Raw genomic sequence first — 14555 nt, 5'->3', positions numbered from 1 at the left:
ACTATCTTTAAAATCTTATGACGATGGCGTCAGTGTTATTTTTATTTTCTCTGACGTCCTAGTGGATGCTGGGAACTCCGTAAGGACCATGGGGAATAGACGGGCTCCGCAGGAGACTGGGCACTCTAAAAGAAAGATTAGGTACTATCTGGTGTGCACTGGCTCCTCCCTCTATGCCCCTCCTCCAGACCTCAGTTAGATTTCTGTGCCCGGCCGAGCTGGATGCACACTAGGGGCTCTCCTGAGCTCCTAGAAAGAAAGTATATGTTCGGTTTTTTATTTTACAGTGAGACCTGCTGGCAACAGGCTCACTGCAACGAGGGACTAAGGGGAGAAGAAGCGAACCTACCTGCTTGCAGCTAGCTTGGGCTTCTTAGGCTACTGGACACCATTAGCTCCAGAGAGATCGACCGCAGGACCCGTCCTTGGTGTTCGTTCCCGGAGCCGCGCCGCCGTCCCCCTTACAGAGCCAGAAGCATGAAGATGGTCCGGAAAATCGGCGGCAGAAGACTTCAGTCTTCACCAAGGTAGCGCACAGCACTGCAGCTGTGCGCCATTGCTCCTCATACACACTTCACACTCCGGTCACTGAGGGTGCAGGGCGCTGGGGGGGGGGCGCCCTGAGCAGCAATAAAAACACCTTGGCTGGCAAAATAATCACAATATATAGCCCCAGAGGCTATATATGTGATAATTACCCCTGCCAGAATCCATAAAAAAGCGGGAGAAAAGTCTGCGAAAAAGGGGCGGAGCTATCTCCCTCGGCACACTGGCGCCATTTTCTCTTCACAGTGTAGCTGGAAGACAGCTCCCCAGGCTCTCCCCTGTAGTTTTCAGGCTCAAAGGGTTAAAAAGAGAGGGGGGGCACTAAATTTAGGCGCAATATTGTTTATACAAGCAGCTATTGGGGAAAATTCACTCAGTGATAGTGTTTATCCCTACATTATATAGCGCTCTGGTGTGTGCTGGCATACTCTCTCTCTGTCTCCCCAAAGGGCTGTGTGGGGTCCTGTCCTCAGTCAGAGCATTCCCTGTGTGTGTGCGGTATGTCGGTACGGCTGTGTCGACATGTTTGATGAGGAGGCTTATGTGGAGGCGGAGCAGATGCCGATAAATGGGATGTCGCCCCTTGTGGGCCGACACCAGAGTGGATGGATAGGTGGAAGGTATTAACCGACAGTGTCAACTCCTTACATAAAAGGCTGGATGACGTAACAGCTATGGGACAGCCGGCTTCTCAGCCCGCGCCTGCCCAGGCGTCTCAAAGGCCATCAGGGGCTCAAAAACGCCCGCTCCCTCAGATGGCAGACACAGATGTCGACACGGAGTCTGACTCCAGTGTCGACGAGGTTGAGACATATACACAATCCACTAGGAACATCCGTTACATGATCCCGGCAATAAAAAATGTGTTACACATTTCTGACATTAACCCAAGTACCACTAAAAAAGGGTTTTATGTGTGGGGAGAAAAAGCAGGCAGTGTTTTGTTCCCCCATCAAATGAGTGAATGAAGTGTGAAAAAGCGTGGGTTCCCCCGATAAGAAACTGGTAATTTCTAAAAAGTTACTGATGGCGTACCCTTTCCCGCCAGAGGATAAGTTACGCTGGGAGATATCCCCTAGGGTGGATAAGGCGCTCACACGTTTGTCAAAAAAGGTGGCACTGCCGTCTTAGGATACGGCCACTTTGAAGGTACCTGCTGACAAATAGCAGGAAGCTAGCCTGAAGTCTGTATTTACACACTCAGGTACTAGACTGAGACCTGCAGATCGTGCTGCTGCAGCGTGGTCTGTAACCCTGTCAAACAGGGATACTATTTTGCGAACATAAGACGTCGTCTTATATATGAGGGATGCACAGAGGGATATTTGCCGGCTGGCATCCAGAATTAATGCAATGTCCATTCTGTCAGGAGGGTATTAGAGACCCGACACTGGACAGGTGATGCTGACTTTAAAAGGCACATAGAGCCTTATAAGGGTGAGGAATTGTTTGGGGATGGTCTCTGGGACCTCGTATCCACAGCAACAGCTGGGAAGAAATTTTTTTACCTCAGGTTTCCTCACAGCCTAAGAAAAGCACTGTATTATCAGGTACAGTCCTTTCGGCTTCAGAAAAGCAAGCGGGTCAAAGGCGCTTCCTTTCTGCACAGAGACGAGGGAAGAGGGAAAAAGCTGCACCAGTCAGCCAGTTCCCAGAATCAAAATTCTTCCCCCGCTTCCTCTGAGTCCACCGCATGACACGGGGGCTCCACAGGCGTAGCCAGGTACGGTGGGGGGCCGCCTCAAAAATTTCAGCGATCAGTGGGCTCGCTCACAGGTGGATCCCTGGATCCTTCAAGTAGTATCTCAGGGGTACAAGCTGGAATTCGAGGCGTCTCCCCCCCGCCGTTTCCTCAAATCTGCCTTGCCGACAACTCCCTCAGGCAGGGAGGCTGTGCTAGAGGCAATTCACAAGCTGTATTCCCAGCAGGTGATAGTCAAGGTGCCCCTACTTCAACAAGGACGGGGTTACTATTCCACACTGTTTGTGGTACCGAAACCGGACGGTTCGGTGAGACCCGTTTTAAATTTGAAATCCTTGAACACATACATAAAAAAATTCAAGTTCAAGATGGAATCGCTCAGGGCGGTTATTGCAAGCCTGGAGGAGGGGGATTACATGGTATCCCTGGACATCAAGGATGCTTACCTACATGTCCCCATTTACCATCCTCACCAGGAGTACCTCAGATTTGTGGTACAGGATTGCCATTACCAATTCCAAACACTGCCGTTTGGACTGTCCACGGCACCGAGGGTCTTTACCAAGGTAATGGCAGAAATGATGATACTCCTTCGAAAAAAGGGAGTTTTAATTATCCCGTACTTGGACGATCTCCTTATAAAGGCGAGGTCCAAGGAGCAGTTGTTGGTCGGAGTAGCACTATCTCGGGAAGTGCTACAACAGCACGGATGGATTCTATACATTCCAAAGTCACAGCTGGTTCCTACCACACGCCTACTGTTCCTGGGGATGGTTCTGGACACAGAACAGAAAAAAGTGTTTCTCCCGCAGGAGAAAGCCAAGGAGCTGTCATCTCTAGTCAGAGACCTCCTGAAACCAAAACAGGTATCGATGCATCACTGCACACGAGTCCTGGGAAAAATGGTTGCTTCTTACGAAGCAAAATTCCATTCGGCAGGTTCCATACAAGAACCTTTTAGTGGGAACTCTTGGACAAGTGGTCGGGATCGCATCTTCAGATGCATCGGCTGATAACCCTGTCTCCAAGGACCAGGGTATCTCTACTGTGGTGGCTGCAGAGTGCTCATCTTCAAAAGGGCCGCAGATTCGGCATACAGGACTGGGTCCTGGTAACCACGGATGCCAGCCTTCGCGGCTGGGGGGCAGTCACACAGGGAAGAAATTTCCAAGGACTTTGGTCAAGTCAGGAGTCGTCCCTACACATAAATATTCTGGAACTGAGGGCCATTTACAATGCCCTAAGTCTGGCAAGGCCTCTGCTTCAAAACCAGCCGGTACTGATCCAATCAGACAACATCACGGCAGTCGCCCATGTAAACCGACAGGGCGGCACAAGAAGCAGGATGGCGATGGCAGAAGCCACAAGGATTCTCCGATGGGCGGAAAATCACGTCTTAGCACTGTCAGCAGTGTCCATTCCGGGAGTGGACAACTGGGAAGCAGACTTCCTCAGCAGACACGACCGACACCCGGGAGAGTGGGGACTTCATCCAGAAGTCTTCCAACTGTTGGTAAACCGTTGGGAAAGGCCACAGGTGGACATGATGGCGTCCCGCCTAAACAAAAAACTAGATATTGCGCCAGGTCAAGGGACCCTCAGGCAATAGCTGTGGACGCTCTAGTGACACCGTGGGTGTACCAGTCGGTTTATGTATTCCCTCCTCTGCCTCTCATACCAAAGGTACTGAGAATAATAAGAAAACAAGGAGTGAGAACGATACTCGTGGTTCCGGATGGGCCAAGAAGAGCTTGGTACCCAGAACTTACAGAAATAATATCAGAGGACCCATGGCCTCTACCGCTCAGACAGGATCTGCTACAGCAGGGGCCCTGTCTGTTCCAAGACTTACCGCGGCTGCGTTGGACGACATGGCGGTTGAATTCCGGATCCTAAAGCAAAAGGGCATTCCGGAGGAAGTCATTCCTACGCTGATAAAAGCCAGGAAAGAAGTAACCGCAAACCATTATCACCGTATTTGGCGAAAATATGTTGCGTGGTGTGAGGCCAGGAAGGCCCCAACAGAGGAATTTCAGCTGGGTCGTTTTCTGCACTTCCTACAGTCGGGAGTGACTATGGGCCTATAATTGGGTTCCATTAAGGTCCAGATTTCGGCTCTGTCGATTTTCTTCCAGAAAGAACTGGCTTCACTGCCTGAAGTTCAGACTTTTGTAAAGGGAGTGCTACATATTCAGCCCCCTTTTGTGCCCTCTGTGGCACCGTGGGATCTCAACGTGGTGTTGAGTTTCCTGAAATCACATTGGTTTGAGCCACTTAAAACTGTGGATCTGAAATATCTCACGTGGAAAGTGGTCATGTTATTGGCCTTGGCTTCGGCCAGGCGTGTGTCAGAATTGGCGGCTTTGTCATGTAAAAGCCCTTATCTGATTTTCCATATGGATAGGGCAGAATTGAGGACTCGTCCCCAGTTTCTCCCTAAGGTGGTATCAGCTTTTCACTTGAACCAGCCTATTGTAGTGCCTGCGGCTACTAGGGACTTGGAAGATTCCAAGCTACTGGACGTAGTCAGGGCCTTAAAAATTTATTTTTCCAGGACGGCTGGAGTCAGGAAAACGGACTCGTTTTTTATCCTGTATGCACCCAACAAAATAGGTGCCCCTGCTTCTAAGCAGACTATTGCTCGCTGGATTTGTAGCACAATTCAGCTGGCGCATTCTGCGGCTGGATTGCCGCATCCTAAATCAGTAAAAGCCCATTCCACGAGGAAAGTGGGCTCATCTTGGGCGGCTGCCCGAGGGGTCTCGGCTTTACAACTTTGCCGAGCTGCAACTTGGTCGGGGTCAAACACATTTGCAAGATTTTACAAATTTGATACCCTGGCTGAGGAGGACCTTGCGTTCTCTCATTCGGTGCTGCAGAGTCATCCGCACTCTCCCGCCCGTTTGGGAGCTTTGGTATAATCCCCATGGTCCTTACGGAGTTCCCAGCATCCACTAGGACTTCAGAGAAAATAAGATTTTACTCACCAATAAATCTATTTCTCGTAGTCCGTAGTGGATGCTGGGCGCCCATCTCAAGTGCAGATTGTCTGCAATACTTGTATATAGTTATTGCCTAACTAAAGGGTTATTGTTGAGCCATCTGTTGAGAGGCTCAGTTATATTTCATACTGTTAACTGGGTATAGTATCACGAGTTATACGGTGTGATTGGTGTGGCTGGTATGAGTCTTACCCGGGATTCAAAATCCTTCCTTATTGTGTCAGCTCTTCCGGACACAGTATCCTAACTGAGGTCTGGTGGAGGGGCATAGAGGGAGGAGCCAGTGCACACCAGATAGTACCTAATCTTTCTTTTAGAGTGCCCAGTCTCCTGCGGAGCCCGTCTATTCCCCATGGTCCTTACGGAGTTCCCAGCATCCACTACGGACTACGAGAAATAGATTTACCGGTGAGTAAAATCTTATTTTCTCTAACGTCCTAGTGGATGCTGGGGACTCCATAAGGACCATGGGGAATAGGCGGGCTCCGCAGGAGACTGGGCACTCTAAAGAAAGATTTAGTACTATCTGGTGTGCACTGGCTCCTCCCTCTATGCCTCTCCTCCAGACCTCAGTTAGAATCTGTGCCCGGACAGAGCTGGGTGCTTTTAGTGAGCTCTCCTGAGCTTGCTATAAGAAAGTATTTTAGTTAGGTTTTTTATTTTCAGAGAGATCTGCTGGCAACAGACTCTCTGCTACGGGGGACTGAGGGGAGAGAAGCAAACCTACTAACTGCGGCTAGGTTGCGCTTCTTAGGCTACTGGACACCATTAGCTCCAGAGGGATCGAACACAGAACCTGACCTTGTCGTCCGTTCCCCGAGCCGCGCCGCCGTCCCCCTCGCAGAGCCAGAAGACAGAAGCCGGCAGAAGCAGAGAAGACATCGAAATTGGTGGCGTGAAGACTCCTGTCTTCACATGAGGTAGCGCACAGCACTGCAGCTGTGCGCCATTGCGCCCACACTAACCCACACACTCCGGTCACTGTAGGGTGCAGGGCGCAGGGGGGGGCGCCCTGGGCAGCAATTGATACCTCCTGGCGAAAGCTGCATATATACAGTTGGACACTGTTATATGCATGAGCCCCCGCCATTAATTTTACACACAATCGCGGGACAGAAGCCCGCCGCTGAGGGGGCGGGGCCTTCTTCCTCAGCACTCACCAGCGCCATTTTCCTTCCACAGCTCCGCTGAGAGGAAGCTCCCCAGACACTCCCCTGCAGAATCACGGTAGAAGGGTAAATAAGAGAGGGGGGGCACATAAATTTAGGCGCATTAATCATAATACAGCAGCTACTGGGTAAACACTAAGTTACTGTGTGATTCCTGGGTCATATAGCGCTGGGGTGTGTGCTGGCATACTCTCTCTCTGTCTCTCCAAACGGCCTTGTGGAGGTCCTGTCCTCATTTAGAGATTCCCCTGTGTGTGTGGTGTGTCGGTACGCGTGTGTCGACATGTTTGACGAAGAGGGCTATGTGGAGGCAGAGCAAGTGCAGTTGAATGACGTGTCGCCGCCGACGGTACCGACACCTGATTGGATGGATATGTGGAAGGTGTTAAATGATAATGTAAACTCCTTACATAAAAGGTTGGATAAAGCTGATACCATGGGCCAGTCAGGGGCTCAACCCGTGCCTGATCCTACAGCGCAGAAGCCCTCAGAGTCTCAAAAGCGCCCACTATCCAAAATGGTTGACACAGATGTCGACACGGATTCTGACTCCAGTGTCGACGACGATGATGCAAAATTGCAACCGAAAATTACAAAAGCTATCCGCTACATGATTATAGCGATGAAGGATGTTTTACACATATTAGAGGTAAACCCTGTCCCTGACAAGAGGGTTTATATGTATGGGGAGAAAAAGCAAGAGGTGACTTTTCCCCCTTCACATGAGTTAAATGAGTTATGTGAAAGAGCGTGGGATTCCCCTGATAAGAAAGTCCTGATTTCCAAAAGGTTACTTATGGCGTACCCTTTCCCGCCAGAGGACAGGGTGCGCTGGGAATCCTCCCCTAGGGTAGATAAAGCTCTCACACGCTTATCTAAGAAGGTGGCCCTGCCGTCGCAGGATACGGTCACCCTAAAGGATCCTGCAGATAGAAAGCAGGAAAGTATCCTGAAATCTGTTTATACACATTCAGGGACTCTACTGAGGCCGGCAATTGCGTCGGCGTGGATGTGTAGTGCTGTAGCAGCGTGGACAGATAATCTGTCTGAGGAAATGGATACCTTGGACAGGGATACCATTATGCTGACCCTGGGGCATATAAAAGACACTGTCCTATATATGAGGGATGCCCAGAGGGACATTTGCCTACTGGGCTCTAGAATTAATGCAATGTCAATTTCTGCCAGGAGGGTCCTGTGGACTCGGCAGTGGACAGGTGATGCCGACTCCAAAAAACACATGGAGGTGTTACCTTACAAGGGTGAGGAATTGTTTGGGGACGGTCTCTCGGACCTGGTTTCCACAGCTACTGCTGGGAAGTCAAACTTTTTGCCATATATTCCCTCACAACCTAAGAAAGCACCGTATTACCAAATGCAGTCCTTTCGCGCACAAAGAAGCAAGAAGGTCAGAGGTGCTTCCTTTCTTGCTAGAGGCAGGGGTAGAGGAAAAAAGCTGCACCATGCAGCAAGTTCCCAGGAACAGAAGTCCTCCCCGGCTTCCACTAAATCCACCGCATGACGCTGGGGCTCCACGGGTGGAGCCAGGAGTGGTGGGGGCGCGTCTCCGACATTTCAGCCACCAGTGGGTTCGCTCACGGGTGGATCCCTGGGCTATACAGATTGTGTATCAGGGATACAAGCTGGAATTCGAGGTGATGCCCCCTCAACGTTACCTAAAATCGTCCCTGCCAGCTTCCCCCATAGAAAGGGAAGTAGTGGTAGCGGCGATTCACAAGCTATTTCTCCAGCAGGTGGTGGTAAAGGTTCCCCTTCTTCAACAGGGAAAGGGATACTATTCCACAATGTTTGTGGTACCGAAACCGGACGGTTCGGTCAGACCTATATTAAATTTAAAGTCCCTGAACATTTATCTGAAAAGATTCAAGTTCAAAATGGAATCGCTCAGAGCGGTCATTGCAAGCCTGGAAGAGGGGGATTTTATGGTGTCTCTGGACATCAAGGATGCTTACTTGCATGTCCCCATTTATCCGCCTCATCAGGAGTACCTCAGATTTGTGGTACAGGACTGTCATTACCAATTCCAGACGTTGCCGTTTGGGCTCTCCACGGCACCGAGAATATTTACCAAGGTAATGGCAGAAATTATGGTGATCCTGAGAAAGCAAGGAGTCACAGTTATCCCATACTTGGACGATCTCCTCATAAAGGCGAGGTCCAGGGAGCAGTTGCAGATCAGCGTAGCGCACTCTCAGGAAGTGTTGCAACAGCACGGCTGGATTCTGAATATCCCAAAGTCGCAGCTGATTCCTACGACGCGTCTGCCCTTTCTGGGCATGATTTTGGACACGGACTAGAAGAAGGTGTTTCTCCCGGAGGAGAAGGCTCAAGAGCTCGTGACTCTAGTCAGAGACCTCTTAAAACCGAAACAGGTGTCGGTGCATCGCTGCACGCGAGTCCTGGGAAAGATGGTGACATCGTACGAAGCCATTCCCTTCGGCAGGTTCCATGCGAGGATCTTTCAGTGGGATCTGTTGGACAAATGGTCCGGATCGCATCTTCAGATGCATCGGCTGATCACCCTGTCCCCCAGGGCCAGGGTGTCTCTTCTGTGGTGACTTCATAGTGCTCACCTTCTCGAGGGCCGTAGGTTCGGCATACAGGACTGGGTCCTGGTGACCACGGATGCGAGCCTCCGTGGGTGGGGGGCAGTCACTCAGGGAAGAAACTTCCAAGGGTTGTGGTCAAGTCAGGAGGCTTGTCTGCACATAAATATCCTGGAACTAAGGGCCATATTCAACGCCCTGAGTCAAGCGGAGCTCCTGCTTCGCAACCAACCAGTGCTGATTCAGTCTGACAACATCACCGCGGTGGCTCATGTAAACCGCCAGGGCGGCACAAGAAGCAGAGTCGCGATGGCGGAAGCCACCAGGATTCTTCGGTGGGCGGAGAATCACGTGCAAGCACTGTGTCAGCAGTGTTCATTCCGGGGGTGGACAACTGGGAAGCAGACTTCCTCAGCAGGCACGACCTTCACCCGGGAGAGTGGGGACTTCGTCACGAAGTCTTCACTCAGATTACACATCGATGGAACTGCCACAGGTAGACATGATGGCGTCCCGTCTCAACAAAAAGCTACAAAGGTATTGCGCCAGGTCAAGGGACCCTCAGGCGATAGCTGTGGACGCCCTGGTAACACCGTGGGTGTTCCAGTCGGTCTATGTGTTTCCTCCTCTTCCTCTCATACCCAAGGTGCTGAGAATCGTAAGAAGAAGAGGAGTGAGAACAATACTCATTGTTCCGGATTGGCCAAGAAGGACTTGGTACCCGTAACTGCAAGACATGCTCACAGAGGACCCATGGCCTCTGCCTCTCAGACAGGACCTGTTGCAACAGGGGCCTTGCCTGTTCCAAGACTTACCGCGGCTGTGTTTGACGGCATGGCGGTTGAACGCCGTATCCTAGCGGGAAAAAGGCATTCCGGAGGAAGTTATTCCTACGCTGATAAAGGCTAGGAAGGACGTGACAGCAAAACATTATCACCGCATATGGCGAAAATATGTTGCTTGGTGTGAGGCCAGGAAGGCCCCTACAGAGGAATTCCAACTGGGCAGATTTCTGCACTTTCTACAGTCTGGAGTGACTATGGGCTTGAAGTTGGGATCCATAAAGGTCCAGATTTCGGCCCTATCCATTTTCTTTCAAAAGGAACTGGCTTCTCTTCCTGAAGTTCAGACGTTTGTTAAGGGAGTGCTGCATATTCAGCCCCCTTTTGTGCCACCAGTGGCACCTTGGGATCTCAACGTGGTGTTGGGTTTCCTGAAATCCCACTGGTTTGAGCCACTTAAGACCGTGGAGCTGAAGTATCTCACGTGGAAAGTGGTCATGCTATTGGCCTTAGCTTCGGCTAGGCGTGTGTCAGAATTGGCGGCTTTGTCGCGTAAAAGCCCCTATCTGGTTTTCCATGTGGACAGGGCAGAATTACGGACTCGTCCCCAATTTCTGCCAAAGGTGGTGTCATCTTTTCATTTGAACCAACCTATTGTAGTGCCTGCGGCTACTCGTGACTTGGAGGATTCCAGGTTACTAGATGTAGTCAGGGCTTTGAATATTTATGTAGCCAGAACGGCTGGAGTCAGGAAAACTGACTCGCTGTTTATCCTGTATGCCCCCAACAAGCTGGGTGCTCCTGCTTCAAAGCAAACCGTTGCCCGCTGGATCTGTAACACGATTCAGCAGGCTCATTCTGCGGCTGGATTGCCGCATCCAAAATCAGTGAAAGCCCATTCCACAAGGAAGGTGGGCTCTTCTTGGGTGGCTGCCCGAGGGGTCTCGGCTGTACAACTTTGCAGAGCTGCTACTTGGTCGGGTTCAAACACATTTGCAAAATTCTACAAGTTTGATACCCTGGCTGAGGAGGACCTTGAGTTTGCCCATTCGGTGCTGCAGAGTCATCCGCACTCTCCCGCCCGTTTGGGAGCTTTGGTATAATCCCCATGGTCCTTACGGAGTCCACTAGGACGTTAGAGAAAATAAGATTTTACTCACCGGTAAATCTATTTCTCGTAGTCCGTAGTGGATGCTGGGCGCCCGTCCCAAGTGCGGACTCTCTGCAATACGTGTATATAGTTATTGCTTAATAATGGGTTATGTTGGCATCCATTGTTGATGCCCTGTTGTCGTTCATACTGTTGACTGGATAAGTGTATCACAAGTTATACGGTGTGATTGGTGTGGCTGGTATGAGTCTTACCCGGCATTCCAAAATCCTTTCCTTATAATGTCTGCTGTTCCGGGCACAGTTTCCTTAACTGAGGTCTGGAGGAGGGGCATAGAGGGAGGAGCCAGTGCACACCAGATAGTACTAAATCTTTCTTTAGAGTGCCCAGTCTCCTGCGGAGCCCGTCTATTCCCCATGGTCCTTACGGAGTCCCCAGCATCCACTACGGACTACGAGAAATAGATTTACCGGTGAGTAAAATCTTATTTTTTTGCTTGTTTCTCTTTTATATAAGCAACATATGTTGTGCTCGCTGGGTAATATTCCAGCCGCCAAGGTATACCATTTCTTGTATACTAATCACGGGCAGTAGTGTTCACAGTTATGTCCATCTCAAGATACATAACTTGCGTCGGTTTTCTGCCTACGCCAACGTCTTTGTCCCATCTTCTCCACAGCCGGCACGCAGGCGGGCGAGGAGGTCCCTATTATCTCCAGGACCAACATCAAGGAGTTCAAGGACACGTTCTCCAATGAGAAGTTTGATTTCCACAACAACCCCAATATCACCTTCTTCGTGTACGTCAGTAACTTCACCTGGCCCATAAAGATACAGGTAACTGCGGGATGATAACCCCATCTTCAATGCGTTTTCCCAGCTCCTAATGCTTCTGTCTTACCATACACCAGTGGTTGCCAAACCTTCTTCAGCTACGGCGCCCTAAAGTGCCTGCATGTTTTCCAGCGTCGGTTATGTGCTGGTGGACGGGGTTGTGTTTATGTTTGTCCATGTGTTGTATGATTGTCGGCCACCAGCACTGGGTTTTCCTTTCACTTTGGCCATGGGGGAACATGTACTAAGCAGTGCTAAAAGTGGAGAAGTGAGCCAGTGGAGATGTTGCCCATGGCAACCAATCGGCATTGACGTAACATTTATAATATGTATATGATAAAAGTATACAGAGCAGCTGATTGGTTGCCATGGGCAATTTCTCCACTAGCTCACTTCTCCACTCTTATCACTGCTTAGTACATGTTCCACTTGATTGGGCACTGGACCACCAATCCGTAACACCCAGATTGGGAACCACGGTTATCCCTTCAGGTCCAACATATGATTGAAATAGGTGCAATTTAATCCCATCCCTGATAAACCCAGATCACACTTAGAGCCACCTGTTTTATGCCTCCAACACACCTCAACCTCAATCTGAGGCTATACCTTCTCCACTTTTTCTATATCTTTCTTAGGGGTCTATTTACTAAGCCTTGGATGGAGATAAAGTACCAGCCAATCAGCTCCTAACTGCCATGTCACAGACTGTGTTTGAAAAATGACAGTTGGGAGCTGATTGGCTGCTACTTTCTCCGTCCACTTATCTCCATCCAAGGCTTAATAAATAGAACCCATAGTCCTTTATATGAGCGGTTCTATATCAAATTGAATTTGTTTTTATATGTTATTGACAAATAAAAGGTTTTCTCTGTTATACGGAGGGAAGAGACCGGCTTTGTGGTCTAGAAGTCTCTGCCCCCATTCTCCGTGTATTAGTGTTTGGTTATTGATGGTGGATTTCTGCCTAGGGCTGGACACGAATATAAATCCCTGATAGAATTCTGTAGACAGTAGAAGATAGGGCAGTTCCGATGCCTTTATGTACAGAGATCCTTGTTGGCAGAGTCTGTCGGCTAGACATGGTACCAGACATCTCCGAGACCGCAGAGAGTATCTTGATAAAGAAGCAGAAGAAGCCGGCCAGGAATGAACATTAATGTACAGTGCAAAGCGCTGTAACGCCCCTTCCCATTGGTGCTGCTTCTCTCACAATCCTGCACACCGTCTGTTGTACGAGGCGGTCACCGGCTGTCGCCCAGCTCTTACACTCTGCGTTTAGAAACCACGTGCTTTGTAAAGCTCTTGGCTCCCATTTATTTTTAAAGGGACATCTATATACATACACCAACACAGTGTTTTGCTACTGCCTATGAATGCTGTGTGAGAATTGCGTTTTCATTTGACGCAGAGCCTGTACGGCGACGTGATCCCCGGCATCATCTGTACTTTTTATATACCGGCTACCTGTGGCTGATATACGAGGGGCACCGGCAGCGCCAGTATTCACAAAGCAGCACGCCACCCAACCGCCGCGTGCAGCTGCAACGTTTTCTTGCTCACCCGTGTCGCTTCTCATGGCGCATCATGCGTCTCTTGATAAAGAAAGCCTGTTTGCTTCATCCACCAGGTTTGCTGTGATGAAACTCCCCCTGGAGTGATAAGGTTCCGTAGCATGTCTGTTGTATTCGCCCAGTGCGTACGGCACTCATGGGGTCAGTGTTGTACGGCAACGTGCATTACTCGTTCACTATCCTGGCACCAAGCAGCAGTGTACAGTCTGCCAGCGTTCTGTCTGTGAGTTCCTGCGCACTCTCCGTTATTGACTAGCTCTATAACACCAGCAATTATACCGCATTGTCATTCACATCAGCGCCTGTCTCCTGGAACTTAGTCTGAATTTCCTAACTAGCCTACACACCGGGGTACACGAAGCCAATTAACCTGTGGTGTTTTTGTTTTCTTAACATTTATTTCTCTATCGTCCTAAGTGGATGCTGGGGTTCCTGAAAGGACCATGGGGAATAGCGGCTCCGCAGGAGACAGGGCACAAAAAAGTAAAGCTTTACTAGGTCAGGTGGTGTGCACTGGCTCCTCCCCCTATGACCCTCCTCCAGACTCCAGTTAGATTTTGTGCCCGAACGAGAAGGGTGCAATCTAGGTGGCTCTCCTAAAGAGCTGCTTAGAGAAAGTTTAGTTTAGGTTTTTTTCTTTACAGTGAGTCCTGCTGGCAACAGGATCACTGCAACGTGGGACTTAGGGGGAAAGTAGTAAACTCACCTGCATGCAGAGTGGATTTGCTGCTTGGCTACTGGACACCATTAGCTCCAGAGGGATCGAACACAGGCCCAGCCGTGGAGTCCGGTCCCGGAGCCGCGCCGCCGACCCCCTTGCAGATGCTGAAGCGTGAAGAGGTCCGGAAACCGGCGGCTGAAGACTCCTCAGTCTTCATAAGGTAGCGCACAGCACTGCAGCTGTGCGCCATTTTCCTCTCAGCACACTTCACTGGGCAGTCACTGAGGGTGCAGAGCGCTGGGGGGGGGCGCTCTGAGAGGCAAATATAAACCTTATACAAGGCTAAAAATACCTCACATATAGCCCATAGGGGCTATATGGAGATATTTAACCCCTGCCTGACTGGAAAAATAGCGGGAGAAGAACCCGCCGAAAAAGGGGCGGGGCCTATCTCCTCAGCACACGGCGCCATTTTCTGTCACAGCTCCGCTGGTCAGAACGGCTCCCAGGTCTCTCCCCTGCACTGCACTACAGAAACAGGGTAAAACAGAGAGGGGGGGCACATTAATGGCTATATATATATATATTAAAGCAGCTATAAGGGAGC

At 50.1% G+C, this 14555-nt stretch overlaps 1 protein-coding gene across 1 annotated transcript in view; it reads left to right on the top strand.

The window, feature by feature from the left end:
* Positions 1-14555, top strand: part of ATRN (attractin) — a 326993-nt gene that overhangs the window by 198155 nt on the left and 114283 nt on the right. The window contains exon 24 of the mRNA XM_063925340.1: positions 11559-11716. Within this exon, the coding sequence (XP_063781410.1) occupies positions 11559-11716 (158 nt within the window). The remainder of the gene's footprint in view (positions 1-11558; positions 11717-14555) is intronic.

The sequence above is a fragment of the Pseudophryne corroboree genome, chromosome 1 (assembly GCF_028390025.1).
Source record: "Pseudophryne corroboree isolate aPseCor3 chromosome 1, aPseCor3.hap2, whole genome shotgun sequence".
NCBI lineage: Eukaryota > Metazoa > Chordata > Amphibia > Anura > Myobatrachidae > Pseudophryne > Pseudophryne corroboree.
This window is presented reverse-complemented; position numbering and strand designations above follow the sequence as displayed.